Genomic DNA, 25978 nt, shown 5'->3' with positions numbered 1-25978 from the left:
TAGCGTCTGCATAGTATTCAAGTATTTTGTAAATTTCAACAATAAGAGGAAAGAATGCTGCTTGGAATAGGGAAGATGAAAAATCCTTGGCCTTTTACGCCTGGCATAGTTCATCCAGATTACTTCACAGTAACAGAAGGAGCTGGGTGGGGTATGCGGGGAAACTATTAATAGCATTCCCCAGTCTGTGTACCGTGGAGGAGGTGAGAAGGTTAATAGTAACAATAACATTTCATCTGTACACAATAGAGAGAGTGGGAGAGCAAATATTAATCATTTTAATAATGGAATATGTTTACAGTGGTTTATGGGTAACAGTGTTTTCTCATATACAATCTTATGCAATGCTTGTATCTCCTATCCCACTTTTAAAATAAAACTCATGTATTTAGGGGATGAGAGAGTTTTAAAATACCAATCTCCCTAGCAGCTAGCACTTTGACTGGAGTAGTTCATCACATTAACCAATCTGTAGAAGGCTGAATGAGTGGGTAAGATGATAACCCATGAGGAGAAGGAGACCAGAGTAGAGCTTCAGGCACCTACCCCCAGGAAGGTGGTGGAGACGGGAGAGAGGAGAAATCCCATTTTCACCCAGGACCCATCCTGTGTACCCAAAAGGTCTCAGCATTTCCAGAAACAGATTCAGGTACATAATTTGTCAGAGTTATGGTCAAAGTTAGGTTTATCCTGCTGAGGGCCACACAGTGTGCATCACGCAACGGCCACAAAGCGCTGGAGAATGAGCTGCACACTAACCTGAGACACATTCCCCAGAGGGTTTGCAATGAACCATGTGAGGCATCCAGGAAGATTTTTTGATCCTTCAATGAGATGGACCCTGTTACCTCATATATCTTTTCAAAGGGTTTTTATGCATATATGTAAATATAGGTCCATATAGATATGTGTGCATATGTGCATATATATATATATAATCTCTTTAGTTTTTTACATGAATGACATTATACTTTGGACTTCATTTGTCATCTTGCTCTTGAAATGTTTTGAGATACAACTAGCCTCGTTGGTTCATGTACATCTTCCTATGTGTTTTTAAACTCTTGCATGGTAATTTAAAGACTGGACATACCATTTTATTATGCTGGTCCCTTTTTTTATTTTAGTTTTTTAAGTTTTTTTTAGGGACAAGGTTTCACTCTGTCACCCAGGCTGGAGTGCAGTGGTGCCATAATAACTCACTGCACCCTCAACCTTCTGGGCTCAAATGATCCTCCCACCTCGGCCTCAGAAATACCATGCCTAACAATATTTGTTTGTTTGTGGAAACAGAGTTTCATAATGTTGCCTAGGCTGGTCTCAAACTTCTGGTCTCAAGTGATCCCCTCGCCTCAATCTCCAAAAGTGCTGGGATTACAGATGTGAGCCACTGCGTCCAGCCCAAGCTGTTCCCCTGTACATGGACAGTGCATTGTTTCTAATTTTTCACTATGACAGTGTTGCACAGGTGTGGTCAAGATCGTCATGAAGTCTCTCATTATTATCTTTTAACATACTATATAACTTACATAGCTATCTTGCTGATTTTTTATTTTCATTCTGCTAGAGTATAAACTCCAGGAAAGCAAGGATGTTTGTTTATTCTATCCTCAGCTCTATCTCTAGCCCCTAAAACTGTGTATGCAGTGAATATTCATTGAACAAATGTGCTATAGCCATATTCTGCAGCCACATAAAGTTATGGTGTAACTATTATCCTCTTAATAGGACAGCTCTCTGAGGGCATGGACACCCTCAGAGTGTTCTAGCTGCAGTGCCTGGCACAGTGCCCTGCTTAGAGTGGGAGCTTTATACATTTTAGGAACAAACAGTAACATGTACTGTTTAGTACTTCATCAGATCAATGTGGCTCTGCATCTCAGCTCAACTTACTGATCCCATGATTCTGATGAAACATCCACCTAAAAAGGATTACCATCAGCTTGTGTCTAGTCCTATCACCACCTCCCTTGCTTCCACTCTGGTCTAAGCTGCTACCATCTCCAAGCTGGATTTTTGCAGTTTTCCAAACCAGTCCACTTAATTCCACCCTTATGCTCAGTCTTCTCCTTTTACTAGAGCAGTCAGAGCAAAATGTTAAAAGCTAAGTCAGATCAGGGCACTGCCTCTCTCAACTCCTCCTGTGGCTTCCTACCCACTCTGAGTAAAAGCTTAAATCAATGCAAAATGGCCTAAAAAGCGCAGCATGGTCTGCACACAACGCCCTCCCATTAATGTCTGCCCTCTAGTTGGCTGCTGTCCTAGCTCACTCATTCCTCCAGCCTCCCTGGCTCCCTGAAGTTCCTGGAACTTGGACGACTCTGCTCACTGTGGAGCGCTTGTACTACTTCCTCACTACCCTGGCACGCTTTCCCCCCAGGCAGCAGCCTTTAATCAAATAGCAGCTACTTAGGCTTTCTCGGATCTAAAATCACAACCCCACCTGGATCCTTCCTGTTGACCTCTGTTTGGTATTATTATTTCCCATAGCACATTATCATAATCTAGCACAGTGTATTTACTTAGCATGCTTATTGTGTGAGTCTCCAACTAACATAGTAGCTCCCTGAGCCAACAATGTATGTCTGTTTTATTTAGTCACTGCTGTATCTTCCATACCAAGCACAGTGCTTGGCAGCTATGCAGCGTTCAATACATATTTGTTGAAGAAGCTGATTTTAGAACAGAGCACTTATTTGACACATATCATGCTAAACACTTTACCTGCTTTATTCCATATATCTATCACTGCCATCCTTTAAGGGTGGGACTATAGTGATATGGTTAAGAGAACGGGTCCTAGAGTCTAACAGCTTAGGTTAAATCCTGTCTCCATTGCTTACCAACACTGAGCAGAAGGTCAATCATTTATCTTCACTAAGTCTTTGTTATGTGAATGATTAAAAGGGAAATATTAATGATTATTATTTATTATTAGTTGCATTTAATCAGACTCTATGAAGCAACCAGTGCAACATCATAAGAAACTTTTCAACCACAACACTAGATTTAGGCACGAAATCCCCTCTTATTTAATTATCTATCTCATGTGATCATTTTACGATGTAATAGTTGTGTTGTGCATACGATTTTGCAGGATTAAAGCACTCCCTTGTCTGAACCCTATTTCACATAGGAAAAATATTAACTGCTAGTTTATAACCACCCTAAGAAATGGGATTTCTAAGTGAAGAGCCCTAAGCGATTAATTCAATCAGTGCTCAGAACATTATGACAATGAATGATACATAGCCTTGTGTTAAATCTTAATAATGCTCTGGACAGCAAATGTGTTTAATGGCCTTACACTTTGTCTTCTAGAGAATATGTCTTGTTTGTAAGCCATCTGAGAGTTCTAAAGGCAATAATAGGTATGAAAAAGAGTGTTGTGTTTCTGGTCCTAAGGGAAAGACAAGGACCATGCAGAGGTTAAAACAAATGTTTTGGAATCAGGCTGAACTGATTTTAAATTTTGTCAGACACATCACAGGCTCTCAAAAAACATTAATTGAGTCAATTAATGTCTCCTAGGCGTACAAGCTGCATGACATTGGGCAAATTTAAAAGTTTTAATTTTCTCTTTTGCGTAACTGAAAAATGATATCTACCTCATGAATTTGTTTTAATCAGTTATTACATGTACAGTGGTAAATACTGTGCTTGGCATGTAGAAAGATTGCAATAGAGTTATTATTAAATAGCTTCTTTCCATTCTACAGTTCAGAAAATAGAACAGACTTCTCCCAAATTAAATGTTTTACCTGTCATGTGAGATACAAGAATAGACCAGTTTAATACCAGTTTTACATCAGATAGAGAAATGAGCACTTTCCAAATTCTCTCCTCTTTCTGCATCTTACCTCTAACTCCGAGCTAATCAATAGTCTTGATACATCCATAATTCTTACTAAATTTTCTTACATAATATTTACTCAATTCTTCTTTATTGCCAGGACCACAGGGCAAATCCTCTCTCATCTTTCAAGACTCAGCTTAGCCATCCCTTCTGTTAGACACACTCTCTGTCCTTCCCAGGGAGTTGGAGCTCCTCCTCTAAGCACCAGTAGTGCCTGGTTTGCTTCTCTGTTGCAGCACTCATTACAACTTCAGGCCTGCAGTTCGTTATTTGCATGTTAGTCTCTCCCAGTGGGGAAGAGTTGTAGAGAGGATTCATAAATCATGTATTCAGGGCTGGAAGATGATTTTTAACACCTCAGAGCATTTAAAAGATAATACATGTAAATAGATTTGCACAGTGACCAGCAGTAGTAAATGGTCAATAATGATAATTATGATGATGATTAGCAGTAGTGGCAGTATTCATCTGTCACGGTAGGAGGTGAGTAAGTGGATGAAGAATAGTAATTATCTTTACAAATGCTATGATGATCTAGAATGTTATAGGCCGGGACTCCAGGGCTTTGGAATATCAAAGATTGCTTACTATACAAAAAGAAAACAATGGCTCCCAGAATCTTCTGAGATTTTAAGATATGTAAGAAAAAATTATGAGCCCTGGAGAGATTTGTTTTTTCCTAACAAGGTGTCTATAGACATAACTTAAAATGAGAAATTATAATTCCTAGTTTCCTGTGCCAGGTAATAAAGAAAATGCTGGGAGGAAAATGTGTTTCTCAAATATACATTTCTTACATTTGGAAATATATTGCTCAATTTTTAAGTATATAAATACAATTAATATACTACAGAGTATAACGTCGATAGAACAACATTTGGTTAACTCAATGATAAGTGACATGTCATGCTGTAGTGGTCTATGCTTTGGAAAAACAATATTAAAATTTTGTGGTTTTATCAGTGACAGACTGGATTAAGAAAATGTGGCACATATACACCATGGAATACTATGCAGCTATAAAAAGGGATGAGTTTGTGTCCTTTGTAGGGACATGGATGCAGCTGGAAACCATCATTCTTAGCAAACTATCACAAGAACAGAAAACCAAACACCGTGTTCTCACTCATAGGTGGGAACTGAACAATGAGATCACTTGGACTCGGGAAGGGGAACATCACACACCGGGGCCTATCATGGGGAGGGGGGAGGGGGGAGGGATTGCACTGGGAGTTATACCTGATGTAAATGATGAGTTGATGGGTGCTGACGAGTTGATGGGTGCAGCACACCAACATGGCACAAGTATACATATGTAACAAACCTGCACGTTGTGCACATGTACCCTAGAACTTAAAGTATAATAATAATAATAATAATTTTAAAAGAAGCCTGAATTTAAAAAAAAATTTTGTGGTTTTAAGGAGTTCTTTACACTTGCCAATGATAATTTCATTTTGGCTCCATTCAGGTACGCCTTCAGCAAACATTTTAGAGTTCCTAATATGAGGCACTGTGCTAAGTGCTGCGGATACAGTGGTGAGCAGGACCAGGGAAATCCCTGCTTCTACAGAACATACGTGATAGAGACATTGAAGGGGAAAAAGTGAATATTACAGGGTATCCAATTTATTTCCTTGAGTGATTTGTACCCTTGAGTTAGGTAAGATATGCGTGAGAGAGGCTGGCTTCCCTGAGAATGGTAGATTTGAGGGAAAACAGTGCCCCCCCATTGATTTCCAAAAAAAAATGATTTATTCAAGCTCCAATTTAATTGACTGCACAGTCCCTTCATGAAAAGAGGCTGGCACACATTCAGAAGTTTGTTCTGGCCTTGTTGATTCCAATTAAGTCAGGTTTTGCAGAGTGGACAATTGTGCTGTGACTCGCTGTGACTAATGGCTGGTTCTCTGTTTAATGAAGAGGAGAGGCACTTGAAAGCCTAAAGCATTTCAGATTAGGAACGAGGTCCCTACGTTTGTATTAATTCCAGCTTTTCATGATGTTATGTCGAAAGCAAGGCCATTGTTTTCCAGTCTCACTCCTAGCTTCGGCTGCTTGTCTACCCTTATTTTCCCTTTGCTCCACTTTCCTCACTGAATTCTTCTGTGTTGCTTCCCACCATACCCGCCACCGTGCGCCATTGCCAGAAACATTATTTTATTCTGATTACAGAAGCTATACAACAATTATAGAAATCCTAAGGAAAAGAAAAGCCTCAATTATTTTAAATTAAGATCTCTGATCATCTGCCATTCAAAAAACAACTACTGCTATTTGAACACCTATCTTTATATATATAAACATATATGCTATCTACTTTAAATGCCTTACATCACATTATGTTGAAGTTTATTTCTGTAAAGTGCTTAGAAATTGCTTTCAAATAAGGTGTGGAATAAACTTTTTAAAGTAGGTAAATCAATAAATAGTAAGAAGATGGTACTGCTTTCCCTCAAATGTGATTTCTCTAAAAGCAAACTGAAGTATTTCTAGTACAGTGTTTCTGGTACAGTTGGGCTTACAGGCTCCAGAGTAAGGCTAGCCATGTTATTATGTACTGCCTTTGCTATTTACCACCTACAGTTTTGCATAATCTGTATTTCTTCTTTTTCCTTAATATAATAGTTAATATGGATCATTTACTATAGTGCCTAGCTTATATTAAGCCCCCTGAAAATATTACCTTTGTTATTTTGAAGCACATGGATGACTCCATTGATCTTACTGAGTTCACTGATGTTACCCTGCATTTTTCCAATGTCCCTTACCAAGAGTTGGGTATCATCTTCAACCTTTCCTTCTCTCTTTGACTATTGCCCTGTAATGACCACACTATATAGACTTTTTCTACCTTACATACTAGCTTGAGAGAAGCACTAAGAAGCTTCAGGCTCAAACACATCCTAATTATGTCATTTTGCTAGCACTGTGACTTTGCGTAAGGGATTGACCTCCTATGACCTCAAGTATCCCATCTATAAATGGGAAGTAATAACTCCATGTATCTCATAATCTTAAGTATGAAATGGCAGGATGCACATAAATTGCTGCACTGTACAGTGGTCAGCACACACCAAGTGCTCTCTAAACAGAAAATGTTGAATGATGAAGAAAATGATAATGGTGAGATGAATAAGTTCCTTTAGCTTAGGAAAGAGAAAAACTCTTCTACTCTTCCATCATAATCCAAGCTTCACTTTTTATCTCTGAACATTTGCAATAGATTTCTATCAGGACCTATGGCCTTAATTTCTTTCTCTTTCATTCTGCTCTGCATATAACTTCAAGATTAGTCCTTCTTAGAAAAAATAGAGCATGCCTCCTCTCTTAAAAATATTTATCACATTCCCAGTTATTATTAAACCAAATGCAAATTCACTACCTAGGCAGGCAAGACATACATAGTTTGCCTTCAGTTTATCTTTCTAACTGCACATCTATTGGTTTCTCAGATTAAACTTTCCATACCAAACATAGTGATCTACACTTTATTCCTCACATTTATCTCCACTTGTCCTACCTTTTTAACTTTCCTCAATCCCTCCTACTCACCCTTCATTTCCCAGCCTTAACCACAAAATCTTCTGTTTTGGTGAAGTCATCTATTTATTCAGAAGTGTTTTTTCAGAATTTACCTGTGCCCAATACTATATTAGACACTGAGATTTAACAGGGAGCCAGATATAGTCTTGGCCTCATGATACAATTCTTCTTGTTCTCTCTCTCTGTGTGTGTGTGTGTGTGTGTGTGTGTGTGTGAGAGAGAGAGAGAGCGAGAGAGTTCTTTGGCACTTAGAATATGCAGGCTTTTTTGGTAGTACATATCGTATTATCTTCAACTGTACCACAATGCCTTGCATATAATTATGGTCTAAAAGATAGTTGATGGTCTGATTCCTGAAGTGATTTTCCTATGGAATTTGGCCTATGTGGATAGGTTGATTACCTTTCATTTGTCAACCTAACAGTCTTGCTTTGAAGATCCCATCAACTGAACAGAAAATGTAGGTGAGCACTGACCCCTGGGACAAAACTCAAAAAAGAATCCTCAATGTTAACAACAGATCTGTATTGCTCTGTAATTTATTGCTGTATTATGTATACCATAGTATAACATAGGGAAAATACTAATAGCCACTTTCTGTTATGTAAAGTATGAAAAATTAAATGCAATTCTTTATAATAGAAGTATATAATATATCCAAAAGCTATTTTATCCAACCTTCATGTACTTTTACTTAAGTAATATTAATCAGTATACGTCTTTATATTGAAATTGTTCTGCCTGTTTTAAGTAGCAGGCACACATTATTCACCTATATATAGACATTTCTGCTCATGTCTGACACCTTGAAAAGGTGGCTTTATGATAGCTTTTTTTAAAAATTCAAGGCTCTTAAAAACAGTCACCAAGGAAACAACAGAATAGGTTATATATGTTTCACTTATGCCTAAAATAGAAAATCTTGCCGTCAGTTATAAATATGTTCTATGAAAGCCACTCCCTCCAATAATTTGGGCATTTTCTTTAACTTTACATGCTAGGGTTTGTTGTTGTTGTTATTTTGGTTTTGTTTTGTTTTTAAGACAGAGTCTTGCTCTGTTTCCCAGGCTGGGGTGCAGTGGTATGATCTGGGCTCACTGCAGCCTCCACCTCCCGGGTTCAAGTGATTCTCGTGCCTCAACCTTCCGAGTAGCTGAGATTACAGGCATGTGCCACCATGCCCAACAAAGTTTTGTATTTTTAGTAGAGATGGTGTTTCACCATATTGGCCAGGTTGGTCTCAAAGTGATCTGACCTCCAGTGATCTGCCTGCCTTGGCCTCCCAAAGTGCTGGGATTACAGGCATGAGCCATCACACCTGGTCGCCAGATTGTTTTTAGTAACTGTGCACATATACAGCAATTGCCTGCTTTAGGTGGGAGCTCTGATGCATGCTTCTTGCTCTGCCTGACCTTGAATACATAATTGCTTCCCGCTCTGTTTGAGATTTCTCCCTCGTGTCCAATGAAGTTGACACTTCTTACTCTGCAACAGCTGTAAAATACTTTGAATTCAGAGAAAAAGGACAATAAAATAAGACTATATGACACTTAAAGACTTACTTTGTTAAATTCATCCTAGCAAAAGCCTTCTAAATCCAGACAAAAGAGTACCAATGCAAGATGACTTACCCAGTGCTGAGGAGTGAAATTAAGCTTGAGACTATGATGGATAGGGGCAAGGATTAAGAAATGTCAGCACATGGCTTAAAGAATAATACATTTAATTTTATTGTTTGTTCCAGTGTTACATCAAGCTTTAACTTTTGCCTGAAATAGCCGTTGAAGGGCTCCTGCAAAATAAAAGAAATTTCCCATAATAAAACTTATTACAAATGGTCTCTGTAGAAATTACAAAACATATCATTCAATCTCGTGTTTTCCTTGGATCTGGATCAATGTTAATTAGACTGAACTTCATGATAGTCATTGTTGACAGGTACAATGAGCACAAAGATGAATAACACACAGTTTTACTCTTAACTGGGACTTAGTCACCTAAATAATAACTATTGAATAGTTATCGTTCTGTATATATACTGGATTGTGGCCACATTCTCCTAACTGTTCTTTGTATACCTGTGTTCACCTTCTTAGTTCGCTCTACCTTCTACTGCCACAGGACTATTATTAAAACCAACATGTCATCAAGTCACTCCCCTATGTGAAATCCCTCAGTGACTACACATTGATTTGTGGATGAAGTCCGTATCTTTGACATAGTTTAGACTACCCTCTACCATCTGCCACTGCTTACCTCTCCAAGCTCGCCTCTTGCCATTTTTCTATTCACTCACAAATCTCTTGCCAGTATTTCTCTCCAGAACATCATTCTTACTCTCTTTTACCTCTAGACCTTCATGCTCAACATTCCTTCTGCCTAGAATATTCTTCTTTCCCACCCTAACCTTCTGCTTGCTGGTTCCTTCCTTCTTATTTTACAGATCTCACTTCTATATGTCACTTTTTCTTTTTCTTTCTTTTTTTTTTTCTTTAGACAGAGGTTCATTCTGTCACCGAGGCTGGAGTGCAGTGGCATGATGTCAGCTCACTGCAACCTTGACCTCCCAGGTTCAAGTGATCTTCTCACCTCAGCCTCCCAAGTAGCTGGGACTACAGGCATTTGCCACCGTGCCTGGCTAATGTTTTGTATTTTTTGTAGACATGAGATTTCTCCATGTTGCCCAGGCTGGTCTAGAACTCCTGGACTCAAGTGATCCACCTGCCTCGGCCTCCCAAAGTGCTGGGATTACGGGTGTGAGCCACGACACCTGGCCAGTATGTCACTTTTCCTAAGGAATCTTTCCTGACTCACCGTGATTCCTGTGATGCCCATCTCTTGTCCTCTGGGTGATTATCACACTATATTAAATTGCTGATTCCTCCTCTAGGGTGGGCAAATATGCTGTCTCTCTTGCTTAGCACTCACATGTCCTCCACCAGGCACTTCATGAATATCTGTATTTTAGTGAGTTAATAAATTGAAGGATCAGTGATGAATGCTGTAAGAAATATCTTCAAAGTGTAAATGAAAACCCAGGTGAAGGAATAATTTATTCCACCCAGGGTATGGTGAAGAGGTATGAAGAAAAGTGATATGACATGACATTTGATCTGGCCCTTAAAAGATGAGTAGGATGGAGTTCACCAGGGAGTTGAGGGAGGAAAAGGGAAATCAAACAAAGAATTCCATGAGCAAAGTCAAAGGTTTGCTTAGTAGATCAGTTCTGGATGAATACTACTTGCTTTGGATCTCAACTTAGACATTACTTCTACCAAGCCTTCCTGACAGTTCCCCTGAAAGAGGTTGGATGTCTCTTGTATGTGTGCTGAGTGCTTTCTCTCTGTACTTTATGAAACATATTTCAAATGTGAAGTTTTAAACCTGAGATCCAAATTATTTATCATGAGTAATAACTTTTTGGTTATATTTATATAGCATTCTTTTCATGTGAAAAAGTGTATTGACTTTAAATAATTTGTAACAACAACTATTATGATGATGTGATAAAGAGAGCGATTTCATACGCTAGGAGAGAGAAGACAAACAAAAAGACATACAAATCTGGAAATTTGCAATCCAAAAGATGCAAAATTGCTACTGTGCTGAATGTGGATATTTCACATTCATTTTTCTCTAACTGACATGTAATGGATTAAAACTTTTTGACCCTATAGCCATGCCACCACATTCCCTTTATTATGAGAAGGTAGAACTTCAAGGTTGGACTGGCGTAAACAGCAGCCCTCTCTCCTTTATATTAAATTTTTGTGTCAAATTTATGAATACGCAGTGTGACATTTTTCCTGCATGGAGAAGGGTTTAAAAAGTAACAGGATGTCACTGCAGGTGACCAGGAATAAAGTATGCAAGTTTACTTCATTCATTTTAAGCACTAATAGCATCTCATTGAAAAACATCATCTTTGGAAAAGAAGGGAGGCTTAGAGCAACTAAGAAGGCTTTGTTAGAATTGATATATCCAAATATTAATTATAGAAAAGGGTTGAAGCATTTAGCTTCATACATGTGAACGTTAGCTATTTTATGTAACAGTTGCTTTCACATCACAATGCAGTGGCAACAGCCATATTGGAAACCTTGAGATTAATAATGACTTTATTCAGCTTATAGCTTGGGGCAGAACCAGCTACAAAGCCAAGACCCCTGGGAATACTGACCCTGTCAATGTAGGCCCCATTTCCGCAGAAGCAGAAGCATGAATTTCTTTAGTCTCTTCAGGGATCTCTGCTTTCTCTGCCCTGTCCTTTTAACACAAAGAGGTGATAAATCAGTTTCCTATTCCCTCTCAATTTAAGATGATGTTTAGTGGATAATTCGGTCATAAAAAGAAAATATAACAATGATAATAATAACTTGCTAGTTGTTTTACATACTTTAACTCATTTATTCCTTGAAACAACTCAATGAGGTAAATACAGCACTTTTCCTATTTTACGGTGAGGAAATAGAAGCTTAGAGAGTTTAAGCAACTTCTCAAGAATATACAGCTAGGAAATTTTATTCAAAGCCAGTTTTTGATTTCAAATGCCAAACTCTTAACTGTTACTAATCACCATTCTATTTTGTAACCCCAGCTGACACCTTTGCCACCTCTGTAGCCTACCGGCAACCAGAGCTGAATCCTGCCCTCTCTTTAGGAAAATGTTATATCTAAGCCGCTTTGGAGACTGGCATGTGCATTTGAGTTGCAGCTCTGCTATTTCTTAACTGTGTAATTTTTTACAGTTAACCTCTTTGAGCCTCAATTTCCCTATCTAAAAAATAATAAAAGTAAATGTCTGCAAAGTTTAATTGGAATAGTTCAATGAGTTAATGCCATTGCCTGGCACAGAGTAGGAGCTCCATTAAAGTAGGTAATATCATTCAGGCTCAGCTCAGTGCCATCCTTTTTATGAAGTCTTCATGCTTTATCACTCCACTCTGAGCTACATTCATAGTATTTACTATTCCCTGCTTTGTAGAATTAGTTTTCTTTTTGCAGGTGTTTGTCTCCTCTTTAGGTTGGAAGTCACCTAAGGGTAGGAATGACGCACTTTTTAACATCTACCAAAAGTCAAGAAGAGTGCTCAGTAAATAGTGGCCATATTTTCTTGACCACATGTGGCTACATTTCTGACAAAGAATTGTGTGGTATTTTATGATGTGAGAGTCAGTAGAAAATGTAGTTGGAGGCTGGGCATGGTGGCTCACGCCTGTAATTCCAGCACTTTGGGAGGCCAAGGTGGGCAGATCTCTTGAGCCCAGGAGTTCAAAACCAGCCTGGACAGCATGGAGAAACCCCATCTCTACTGAAAATACAAAAATTAGCCGGGCATGGTGGTGCACGCTTGTGATCCCAGCTACTCGGGAGGCTGAAGCACGAGAATTGAACCTGGGAGGCAGAGGTTGCGGTGAGCCAAGATTGTGCCACTGCACTCCAGCCTGAGTGACAGAGTGACATTCCATGATAAATAAATAAATAAATAAATAAAATATAGTTGGACATCAAAACAGTATTTCTAGGATATTTTTACTTTCCGGGACAGAGTATACAACCAGGATTATAACCTAAGATCGATAGCATGAATTCATTATTTTTTTTCTTCTGAAAAGTTGTTTTTTAATTTTCAGTTTTTATGGGTACATAGTAGGTATACATATAAATGAAGTACATGAGACATGTAATGTGAAATAAGTACATCATGGAGAATGGGGTATCCATCCCCTCAAGAATTTCTCCTCTGAGTTACAACTCAGTTACACTCTTAGAATCATCATTTGTAAATACTTATAAATTGATTTGATGTTTTCAATTTCTTGATTTTAAAACTGCAGTATTTGTCGTTAAAAAAGAATAATGCTATTATTCACAATAACCAAGATATGAAATCAACCTCAGTATCCATCACCAAATAAATGGATGAAGAGAAGGTAGTATAAAGTACTATTCAGCTTTTGTGACATGGATAGCCCCAGAGGACATTATATTAAGTAAAATAAGCCAAGTACAGAAAGACTAATAGTGTATGATTTCATTTATATGGAAAATCTGAAATGGTCATACTCATAGAGTAGCAGAGAGTGGAATGGTGATTAAGGGGGCCGGTGGGTAGCCAGGTGCGGTGCCTCACACCTGTAATCCCAGCACTTTGGGAGGCTGTAGGGGGGTGGTTCACGAGGTCAGGAGTTCAAGACCAGCCTGACCAATGTGGTGAATCTTTACTAAAAATACAAAAATTAGCCGAGAGTGGTGGTGCATGCCTGTAATCCCAGCTACTCAGGAGGCTGAGGCAGAAGAACCGCTTGAATCTGGGAGGCACAGGTTGCAGTGAGCCAAGTTCGCACCACTGCACTCCAGCCTGGGCAACAGAGCAAGACTCCATCTCAAACAAATGAGCAAAAAAAAGGTGGGGAGCAGGTGGGAAGGGAAGAATAGAGAGACATTGGTCAAAAGATACAAAATTTCAGTGAGTTAGGAGGAGTAATTCTGGATGGAGATCTGTTGTATAACATGGTGAGTGTAGTTAATAACAATGTGTTGTATACTTAAAAGTTGCTAGGAAAGTAGATTTTAAGGGTTCTCACCACAAAAAAAAATAAGTATGTGAGTTAATGCATATGATAATTTGCTTGATTTAGACATTCCACAATTATACATATTTCAAAACATCATGTTGTACACCATAAATACATACTTTTGTCAATTAAAAGAGAAGAATGCTGAATGGGAATTTTTAGACCTGAAAACTTGTTTATCAAGATTGGATCTGGAAGCTGCCTAAACACTAAAAGATGTGAAAGGACTTTGTTGGGAGTAGATGATTCAAGATGATTTCAGATGGGGCATCCCACTCCTGGTCTCCAGAAGTAGTCTGCCAGGAGAAACCTTGGTGAGGAGGGACAGAGGCTGCATTTTCCTCTGCTGATGTCACTCCTTTTCTCTCAGTGGGTTCTCTCCCTCAAGAGTTTTCTGCCAGTTCCTAAATAAAGGGCTCTTTTAATATATAAGGTCTCTGTAAGTGCAGAACTTGAGTTATCAATAATTTTACACATCCCCTGTCATTCTTATTCAATTTACGCATCTTGAAGACAGAGCTTACAGGGTATTTTATTTCCTCCACTGTGGCTAACAGTAGAGATAGAAAGCACTCAATAAGTGGTTAGTTCTTGTGTCATGAGCTGTGCAAGAGCATCACTTACATCCCTTCATTTAATTGCCAAGCAATCCAATGTCATAGATACTACATATCTCCATCCCTCCAAACCCCATTTGAAAGATGAAGAATATTGAGACCTAGAGAATTAAGTGATTTAAGATCATACAGCTACTAAAGGCAGAGGTGGGAGTTAAACAGGTGTGTCTGACTCCGTAGCCCATACTTTTAATCAAAAGTTCTCAAAGATGCCTGTGTATCAGAATCATGTGCCAATTACTACATCAGAACCTCCAGAAGTGGAGCTTCTTATCACTAGAGCTCTCAAGTAGATTTTGATGTAACCAGACCAAAGATTCAGGAAACCCTCCTCTAAAATACTACACTATATTACCTTCTCAGTAAATGTCTGTTAAATGAATGAATGATGCCTGTAATTCTTTCACTAATAATCCATTCCTCCATAAAGGTGTGCTTTTAAGCAATGATCTTCAAAATGCAAAACTTTCTAAGAGGCTGTCTCTAACTTCTTTAATATCTTTATCAGAGACAGAAACCATTACAGAGAAACTCAGCCTCAGGGGCTGTAGGAGGTGCCTGATTAGGGATAGTGGAAGCCCTGAAGAGTAAGCTAAAATTCAAATATTTGATGCCTCACAGTGTTGCCTGGGGATACTGCTGCCTGACCATGCAACTAGGAGCTAGAAACGTAAGGCTCACTTAAAGTTCCCTCAAGTTTTTTAAGTTGCAAAGCTCCCACAGAGATTGACCCTTAGTGGAACAAGGCTCCTATCCTTCCTCCTGATAATCTGGTGGGTCAGACATCATCAGTGGCAAAGACCTTGGGGTGTCCAGAAACGTTCCACCTGTGTGCAGTGATACCTTCAGGCAGTCTCTTTTTTGCACTCCTTCAAGAGTGATGTCCCTTGTCATGGCTGGCAGCTTCTGTAGAAGCCTGGCCTTAAGCCACTTACACAAAGGCAGCAAGAGTATCCATCAGGCAATGAATGAATACATGAGATGCAGTTGATCCCTACAACAGAATATTATTCAGCAATAGAAATGAAGTATCAATCCATGCTACAACATGGATGAACCTGGAAAACATTATGCTAAAGATGTCACACACACACAAAAAAAAACATGTCATATGATTACACTTATACAAAATGTCCAGAATAGACAAATCCATAGAGACAAAACTAAATAGAGACAAAACACTAAATGGACTTAGTGGTTGCCTAGGGCTGAGAGAGCTGGGTGGAATGACGGCTAATAGGTATAGAGTTTCTTTTGGGGATGATGAAAATGCTCTAAAATTGATTGTGATGCTGTTTATGCAACCTTGTGAATATACTAAAAACCACTGAACTGTACATTTTAAAAGTGTGAATGTTACAGTATGTGACATATCGCAAAGAAGCTGTGAAAAGAAAAAAAAAGCAGCACAAGGAAACAAAAGAGATGCAGTAGAACTAGACTATGAGAATCATGAGATTGCTAGGCACCCATTACAACTGGAGAAGGGTTTGGAAAGTTCTCCTCCACCAGAGGGGTGTATAGGACTGTGGTTATGAAGTTGCTCACCTTAAGGCACCCATAGGCTGATGCTATCAATAACTTCCTGTGATGCTTTTTTCTCTTCTGAATGTGCATCTATTTTTTTTCACCTTTTCCTTTTCCTCACCCTTTGTGGAACTAAGTTCACAATACTTCCCAGGCTAAAAATACATAAAGTCCGGCACATAATATTACATTTTTAAGGAGAATTATAAATAAAGATGTAAAATGTATCTATTATGTCTGTCCCTTTGCACATTTTTGCTACAAGCAATTCTGTAGAACTCATAGTCGTTATTTACCATGGGAGAGAAGAAGGTTCAAACCAGTAGTAATGTTTAAAAATTGGGCATAATTCCGTCAATGACTCCATGTGTCAAAGTTGCCACTCTCTTTTTATCTCTTGAGGGTTGTATTACCTCTCACATGGACCATTAAAGCAGCCTAACTGACTTTCTTCCACCATCTTCCATACTACTGACAGTTACCTTCCTAAAATGCAAATACAAGGCAGTCCAGTCCGGAGAATAAGAGCTTGGTTCCCAGTCTCAGATTGCTTAGATTTGAATCTGAGCATCACCACCAATCAACTTGGTCAATTAGGCAAGTTACCTAATCTTTCAGTTCATCATTTTTCCCTAAATTTTGTGAGAATTAAGTAAGAACAGTATGTTAAGCCCTTAGCCCAATGATGGACTCATTGTGAGCAGTCACCAGCAGCTCTTATTATTATTACATGTATGTTCAAATGCTGCCATGTTTCCTCATGCCTGTAAAATCCACTCCAAACTCCCTAGCTTATCTTGCAACAACCTTTGAAATCTCACCTCAGTCTCTCTTCTTCCATTTCACAACCTTTTCTGAATATACCAGGCAAATTTGTGGCTTCAGGTTTTTGCTCAAGTTCTTTCCTCTACCATTTCATATCTGCATTTGGAAAAGCCTGTTCTTCATTCAAGAAGACAACAATGAAGGGACTATAATGCTATTCCCAAGCTCCTTTTTTTCTCTGTATTCCAGCAGCACTTTAGAGGTTTGAGGGAAATTGGCCAAAGAGGGTCATATTTTATAGACAAAGCAAGCAGAACTTCTTAGTGAACTGAATAAAAGACACAAGGAATAAAATAGAAGAAAATATAATTTCTAAGTTTGTATCTAGGACAACTGGACATGTGATTTTGCCATTTAATGATCTAGGGAAACCTGAGGAGAATAAGGTTTGGGGGTACTAATGTAATAAAGACATCTGTATTAGTTATGCTGGGTTTGAGATGCCAATCAGATATTCAAGTGGATTTGATAAGTAAAGTGTTGTATGTATATACAAGTCTGGTGTTTGCATAATGGTCGGGGCTATCGATATAGAACTGTGGGTCATAACTATATAGGAGGCCAGTGGAGGTCATCTGGAAAAGGCCAGAACAACAACAACATTTAGAAATCAAATACATACAGAGAGAAACCTATTTTATATATATATACACACACACACACACACACGTGAATTTACTCACTCACTACCTACTTGAGCGTAAGTACTATCTTATTTATCCTTATGCCTATTGGTGCTTGTCACACAAATGTTCAGTATGTGCTTGCTGAATTCATTCAAGACTAAAACCAGAAAAAAAAAAAAGATGGCCTCTCAGAGACCTCGCAGCCCTGCACTTTAATAATTTGGCCAGATTTGCAAAGGAAGCATGAAGAACAACTCCAGCATCTAGCACAGGATGGAATGTGGTGGACAGTTCCATGACTGCTGCAGACAGTCTCATCCTTCCTATCTCCTAACCTCTCCCTGTCCCCTTCCCCTAGGGACGTACTTCAAAGAGCACAGCTTCAGTGCTCATGAGCAGATGGCACAAAGCCCAGGGTCCCAGCATGCTTGTCAGTGCTAGATACAAGGGTCTTAAGAGAGTAGCAGCTGCTGGAGCATATGGGTGGTCAGCAGGAGTTCCCCTCAGCTCTGGACTGAAGCTCCTCAACACACACAGTGCCCAATTTTCTGAAAGGTTGCACGGGAAGCTTTCTCTAGGATCTTGTCATGTTTTTCCCATTGACTTTAATGATTTAGTGTTCCTATTCTTCTGGGCCCCTTATTCCTATGAAGTATTCAAGAATTTGTTAATCAAGACACATCCACCTACCCCTACCCCTTTTCTCTCCTCTTGCCACAATTCTGATTAGGCTTTCATCATTCTTTACCTGGACAAATTCAGTTGCTTTCTATCTGGTCTTCTTGCATTCATTCTCTCTCCATTCTGCCACTAGAATAACCACACCAAAGTACTGCTCTGTTAGGGCACACACCTGCCAAGAACTTCAACAGCTTCCCCATTGCTTAGTGAAAAAAAAAGCTCCCAACATTCTAAGCTTGAAATTCTAGGCCTCCCCGCCATCTATCCTTTCCAGGAAACCTTTCCAATATTAGTGCCCATCAACCACATTTGGGGGTGTAATTAATCAGTCCCTATTTCTTCCCACAAATAGTCACTGTGATTTCTCTCTGTTGTGTCTCAGCACCTGCTTTTTTCTTTGCCCAGGATGCTTCACCTGTTTCTCCATCTGTTATCATCTTACCCCATCCTCAAGTTCCAAGCCATTGGTGTCTTCTTCAGTGAGCCTTTCTTATTCAACCCAGATGGAAAGAGAGGTTACTATACTTCTGAAACTATTCATGCCTAGTTTTTAAAAAAACATTTATCAGATTATGGATAGTGATGTAAATAGATAGATAGGTGATTGATTGATAGATAGACAGATAGATAAATAGATAAATTTTTTCCCATTGGAACTCTGACTTATTTTTCTATTTCAACATTCTGTACCTAGCACAGCATATGGAAGGAGCTCTAACAATATTGACTGATTGAATGAATGAATGAATATATGAGTGACTCAGTTAATCCAGTGATTCATTTATAGTTATTCTCCACTTCTCACAGTTCAGCTATTACATGTAATCCTGTCTCTATACATTGGGTTTGCTTAAAGTTGGGTCTCTCTGCCTTTTCTGGTCAACACATAGGTGACTTCCTTTAACGACCACGTTCCTTATGGTTGGAGTATGAGTGAGTGACATGGAGGAGATAAGGATAGGAGAGGAAGCAGTTTCAGGTAAAAAGAACGCTCCAAGACATGAAAGAGATATGCTTACAGGTGAAGAATTTTAAGCAAGATATTGACATAATTAGATTAGCTATTTGAAAAATATCACTCTAAATTCATGTACAACTGAACAGGAGATACTGAGGATAGGAGAGCCTCAGGAGGAGGCTCTTACAGGTAACTCAGGCTGAGAGTAGACTGACTGGCACTTAGACCAGGTCTTTGCCAAAACAATAACTACTATCTCTGCCTCTTCTCAGGGCTTCCAGGGCAGCGGTTGAGGAGACCTTACCAAGGAGCACCACACAGTAGATGCTGAGACATCGTACTCCAGGATAAGAGACAGTAACATGGCAGCACCTGCTTGAAAGAAATTAAAAACCAACAGACTCCATTTAGAAAGGAACAATGTCCAAAAAAGGGCGAAATAAGGGCGAGAAGCCCGAGGCACTCATTGTTGCCCTTCAAGCTGCCAATGAAGACCTCAGGACCAAGCTTACAGACATTCAGATAGAGCTGCATCAAGAGAAGTCCAAGGTGAGCGAGGGCTACCTGAGGCCGTGGCCTTAAGAGCAGCTCTGACTGTCCACATGCAGGGAGCACAGCTCTGCCTGCTGGCCCACCCCAGTGGACTCCTGCCCTTTGCCAGAGAGGGCAACATCCCCTGTACACATGGAGAGGTTATTGCATGTGGCATGAGGGAACTGAGCACAGGACACACAGAAAGTGAGAATAGCATGCTCACTTGACAGATCTCAGCCTCCTCTGGAAGCCTGGTTCAGGAAGCCAGATATGAAAATTCAGACAGTGTCCCCCTACCACCGCCAAGCACTTAATAGTTGCATGACCCTGGGCAAGTTCCACTCTTGCCCTCCAAAGGTTATACCTCCCAGAGCATTCAAAGCAGTCCTTCTGAAATGTACCACATCATGTTACTCCACTGCCCAATACCTTCCACTGGCTTCCTATCTCTCTTAGAGTCAAAGAACTTTCTCTACCACTACAGGATATGCGCTCCGGCCCCCTCTTTGACTCATCTCCCACTTCTCTCTCTCTTGATCACTCTGTTTCCTATTTTTGCTGGATCAAGAGAGAGACCCCAATCACATTTAGGGCCTTTGCACTTGTTCTTCCTGGACAGCTCCATGCTCCTTCACTCACCTCCTTCAGATGTCCGCTCAACCATCAAGTGTCTGACCACAGTCTCTAACACAGAACACTTCCCCATCCTCAGGTACTCCCCATAGCCTATTCTTGGCTTATTTCATAGCAGTTTATACATTTGCTTTTTACTTGCTTAGTGCAGTCACTCCTCAATCTCTACAAAAGCAGGAATTCAGTTTACTTAGTGTCCCTAGAGCCTAAATAATCTCGAGAACTTAAAATCTCAATATGTATTTGTTGAATGAATAGAGGAATAATTTAAAGATGATGCATTTCTTAGACCTCAGTTTCTTCATCACATCACAGCTATATTGAGGTATGAATTAGACACGTATGTAATGTGTTTATGAGGATCGAACAAAAAAAATTTATGTCAAGTGCTCAGAGAGCTGCCTGACACATAATAAACTTGCAAAAAATTACAGCATTGGTGTTCTTTTTGCTATTCTCTAGATTTAAGTCAGTTGCTAACTAGACTTAGAAGTCTCTTTACTTCGCTCAATCCCATCGCCTAAATGGACAAGCAAACACACCAAGGTGGTGTGAATATCAGCTAGGGTCATGTCTAGGAAAGCATTTTGAGATCTCCAGCGTTCATAAGATGTTTTTGCTCCCTGCAAACCAGAGACCACAATGACTGCGTAAAGTTGCCTTATTTAGATAATTACAGAGTAAGAAAACATTCTTGATCAACAAGCAGTAGTCACAAGCCAACAAATATATGTATTCAATTTTTATCTACCTCTTCTTCCTTGACATCATTATTAAATTTTAATTTGTTATTTCTCCCCAAATCTATTTCTCCTCATTTTAACAATAATAAGTGTCCTTTGGATCTGCCAAAGCCTCTTGCCCCCTGCCTAAGCTAAACCTTGACCTTAGATAGAGTAATGTAATGTAAAATCTGTGAAGGAATTTTTTTAGTTTCCATGAAGCCAAAGGGAACATGATGTCATTTTAGAATAGCATTTGTTTGAGAGTCAGAAGATGTGGGGCATTATTTGTCTTTATCTCTCCTTGGAGATGAATTTAAATGTCTCAGTGTCTCTATCTGTAATTCAGATGACTGAATCTGCTTCTCCATATCTGGGCTTGTCAAGCATCACTGCACAATGGTATAACCTGGGGGACCTGATTAAATATTAAGATTCCTGAGCCCACAATCCAAGAATTCTGATAAAGTAGTCAGGTGAAAACCAGGACTTGTATTCGGTAAAGCAGCCCAGGCAATTCCGATGCACTACAGATGCAGACGACTTCCAGGCTTCGTGTTGACAAACACTCCGCTGTAAGATTCTATCCAGGTCTGACAATCTGTAAACATTTCATTGGCCCTAACTCTCCCTGCAGCAACATCACACTTCAAGGGAGGCAGACTCCTTTAATTGTAGTTACGACAGGATGACAATCTACATTCCTAGGAAGAAGCTTGTCAATCTCGTGACCGGGAACCCTAAACTGCTGCTGCTTTCCAGAGAACGAACTGATGAGATTCCCAGAAACAGAGACTCTGAGGACTTCAACACTGCCAATACACCACATATTCAAGCCTTTTAAAATGGGTAACTCTCAAGTTTGAACCAGGCTGCCTGTGTATCTTGGGCCTGGCACTGTTGTCTAAGCCCTCAGGCCAAGCATAATCTCCCCTTCCTCTGACAATTGACTGGCAGCCAGCCTCTTAAATGAGCGCACACAGCCTTGTCCTTTTCTCTGCTGGCTGCCCCTGGCTGGCTACTTTTCCTTGGCAGTTAATTACGGTCCCAGCCCAGGAGCTAAAGCAAAGTCTCATTGCCTGTCAGCATCCTTCCCCAGAGAGCAAAGGGAATGTAGAGGGCAAACAAGTCATAAAGCACTTTTATTATAAATAAATGTGATTGTGTTTTCAAAAGGGCCAGGTTTTAAGAGAGAGAATATGAACAATGCCTAGATGTGAATTTATACTCTCAGGTTGGCTCTGAGGCTCTGATGACAAAATGACAGTTCAGCTACTAGGGAATGGATAAGTTAAAAAGTGGAAACCTTTGGGGCAACGGGGCAGTATTCATTTATCCAGCAAGACAAATAATCCCACTGACATTTACAGAACAGCCATGGTGTATAGAGCCGAATCTTAAGACCTTTGGGCTGATAATATAAACAGCTACAACGTACTGAATGTTTACTATCTGTCATGGGCTGATAAGCGCATTTCATCCTGCCAGAGTCCCAGCTGCTTCACTAGCACCTGACTGGCCTGGAGAAGGTTATAAAACCCCTCTGTGTTCTTCATTTGTCAAATGGGACAATAATAGTATCTACCTTACAAGGGTGTATGTGTGAGTGTTCATTTTTGAGCAATTAGTTTGTGTCAAGCGTGTTAAGTGCTTTCATGCCATTATCTCATTTCATCCTCATTTCCACCTGCTGAGGTGGGCATTTTTATCCCTACTTTACAGATGAGGAAACTTCCTGGCCTATAGGAGGTGCTCAAAATTACTTGTTGAATGAATTTACATGATTTTTTTTTTTAACAGCTTTCCCCCAAACCCTGTGGCATAAGTACTGTTATAGTACTCACTTAGGTGAGAACTCGAGACTTGGGTAGAGAAAGGATTTCCAACCATGTTTGTCTGCTTCTTGGAGCAGCACCCTGAGCCACTAAGTTGCGGTATTTGCCCTGTTTGTCTCTTCTGTGGATACTATGAGTGCGTGATCCAATGGTTAGTGTGTATGAACATGCCAGGGGCTGCCCCCGGACTCTGTAACTCTCCCTCAGAGATAAACTATGGTTGCGTGAACAGCATAGGCACAGTGACAGAGGGAATGAATGGACAGGAGCAGGGAATAGGGTTCTCAGGGCAGAGGCAGCAGGGCAACAGGTCTGGGTTGCAAGGTTGAGAAGAATCAGCTCCAGACAGGAGCTGTCCCATTGGCACAGCCCTTCAGACTGCAAAGCATTTTCACACCAAGCCTCACAACCATCAGAGCAGGCCCGTGATAAAGACAGGGTGCAATTACTATTCTGCCTTCACTGAGGAAGAAAATGAGGTTCAAACTGTTTAACTCATTGAAGAAAATGAGGTTCAAACTGTTTAACTCATTTGCTCCCAGAGACACAGCTAGTGGAGGAGCCGCGATGGGAATTCCTGTCTTCTGTAAGATGGTGGGGGTCAAGGTAATGCTCACTCTCTGATTCCATTGCCCTCTATTGCCTCTAGGGCATTCTCAGAAAATCAGCCAACATTCTCTATCCTCGAGTGACTGTCCCCACAGCCTCCAGACACAGGTACCAAATTTGGGATGGGGTATATTTTCCTGTCTACTCCTTTAGTTCTGTTTTCAGGAAGCAAAAGCAGCTGAAAACAAGAAATTGTAAAGATAGAATCCTTTGCACTGAATTGTATAAGGTTGTATAGGATTTCCCTTGTAAGCAACCTTCCTAGAGCGACTCCTTCACATCTCCTCTCTGAGAGTTACTTTGTGCCCCTGACAATCGCTGCCAGTTTACTGTGTTCCTCCAGGAACATGCAATGCAGATAATCCAGGCCAAAGTGTATGTTAGCTTAGCTTGCCTTGATAACCTCTCAACCTTTTCCTTACCTTTGACTGAGCTGTCCAATTTTTAATCCTAGATTTCTAAGATCACTTTTAAAGCTCAAATCATCACTATCTTTCTCTTGGCAGAATTTACATTGGCATTTTGCAAAGGCTAGACCAGAAGTAGGACAGAATAGAAAAATACAACATGAGATCTATGTAAGATAGTCATACATTCTTTTTTCTCTGTCATAGTGTAACCTTTCCTTGGTAGGATTAAACTTTCCTGATGACCTTTTTTTTCTCATAGAACCTCTAGGATAGAAGGGATTTGGAAGCCTATCATTCAGAGCCCTACCGAGCGCTCTCCCCTTCACCCTGCCCCATGCTGCACCACTCTTTATCACTCTTTAGGCCCACATGCACCCCAAGTGTCTTCCACATCAAGATTAGATGCTGCCAATGCCAGAGAACACAATACATCCTGAAGAAACTCAGTTTTATCTTTGAACATCTCTTTCTGTTGGAAAAACAGTTACCATCTTAATAATGTAATATAGTAATGTTAGTCTTATCAAGATGATATGGAGACTTTTATATTTATGTTGCTGGTATTACTATAATAGTGTATAATATAATATTACTATATACACAATATTTATTAAAATTAATATTGTAATATCCACCATGTATTAATAGTTATTAATCTCTTATGTGTCCCAGCTTTTCCACAGGGCTTTTGATCCATTGCCTATGTCAATCATCACAATAGCCATATGAGAATGATATCGACAACCCCAGTTTACAGATGAGAAAATTGAGGCTGACAGAGGTGAAGCAAGGTTTCAGGTACGGACACAAGGTGTCCAAGGCTTCAGAGCAAACGGAGGTGTAGGATCTGACCTGGAGCCAGCTCCTGGCCCGCAATGTATTTTAGTGAGTCTTCTTTACATTATTCTTATGTAAAGACTGTTTCTCACTTTCTCATCACCAATTGTGATGAAACAAAGACTTCCTACATCACAGAGCTGCCCAGGAGGTTAAATGTACTGATGTGTGTAAAGCCTATTTAGAAAGGTGCCTAACTCACATTAAACCCTCAATAAATGCTAACTATTATATGGTTGAGCTGAAATTTTTCTCCGTAAAACATATCCATGTGTCAAAATTGGTTTCTTTCTTCTACTAAATAATTTTCTTCATTTCAAAGTATTATCATCTTTATAATTTCATTGTTACTCAGGAATGGTTCATCATTTTGTATATTCATTTTAAGAATTATATTACGATATTTAAATCTATATCCTTAGAGGTACCATCTGCACTGCAAATAATTTTCAGAAAGTTTTTATTGGCTTTCTTACCCCAAAATTTCAATCACATTGTTTGACTTTTCTTCAGAATAAAACACTTCTTCCAGACTTAAAAAGAAGCCATACCTAGAAATCCTGCCAAAAAAAAAAAAAATGTCAGTTTTCATGACAACCAAAATAAGTAAACATAAAAAAAAGTCAAATGTTACTCAATTCATTTGAATTTTCTTTAGTTTTCATGGATTATTTTAAGGAACAGACAGTATTTGTTTTTGTTTCTGTCTTCAGTCTGGAATCTATGTTTCATGCACCTGTATTTTCACTTTTTTAAAAACAATTTTCTTCATCTCCCCTTCAGACCTCATGCAAAAGCTTTGAGTTAATAATTTGGGGTAAATGACAGAATTACAGGAAGATACAATATGATGCCTCCAGAGAATTTGACATAAATAATTTTAGATCAAGGAGTATCTCCTACTATATCCAGTAATAATACTACCTTACACTTCATAGTACTTTACAGTTCAAGGTACTTTTCCATACACTATCTAGTTTAACCCTAAAAGTAACCCGGTTACAGACATTTTTAAGTGTAATCAAAAATCCTCAGAAGGATAAAGCAACTTTCTTAGTGATAGCAAATGGTGAAACAGGAATACAAACCCAGGATTTCTTACCCTTTGTCCATTTTTACTACAGTTTTTCACTGTTCTCAGAAGAATGGCTAAAAGTTTCCCTTGTTAACCACCAGCTGTTGCA

General features: G+C 39.5%; 1 protein-coding gene and 1 long non-coding RNA gene across 5 annotated transcripts in view; one reads left to right on the top strand and one right to left on the bottom strand.

The window, feature by feature from the left end:
• JAKMIP2 (janus kinase and microtubule interacting protein 2) overlaps positions 1 to 25978 on the top strand; it is a 187675-nt gene that overhangs the window by 84721 nt on the left and 76976 nt on the right. For 3 of the 4 annotated variants that reach the window (XM_011978988.1, XM_011978981.1, XM_011978972.1), the window contains exon 2: positions 19487 to 19763. The exons of the other annotated variant lie outside the window; for it this stretch is intronic. In XM_011978988.1, the coding sequence (XP_011834378.1) occupies positions 19635 to 19763 (129 nt within the window). In that variant the 5' untranslated portion in view covers positions 19487 to 19634. The remainder of the gene's footprint in view (positions 1 to 19486; positions 19764 to 25978) is intronic. 4 annotated transcript variants of the gene reach the window in all.
• Positions 5594 to 24843, bottom strand: LOC105538926. The gene is made up of 6 exons (XR_001005983.1): positions 24810 to 24843; positions 24333 to 24426; positions 9172 to 9194; positions 9034 to 9064; positions 8773 to 8906; positions 5594 to 5766 (listed from the first exon to the last, which is right to left on the bottom strand). It is a non-coding gene; the product is annotated as an uncharacterized LOC105538926 (long non-coding RNA).

Source organism: Mandrillus leucophaeus, unplaced genomic scaffold (assembly GCF_000951045.1).
Source record: "Mandrillus leucophaeus isolate KB7577 unplaced genomic scaffold, Mleu.le_1.0 Scaffold1036, whole genome shotgun sequence".
NCBI lineage: Eukaryota > Metazoa > Chordata > Mammalia > Primates > Cercopithecidae > Mandrillus > Mandrillus leucophaeus.
This window is presented reverse-complemented; position numbering and strand designations above follow the sequence as displayed.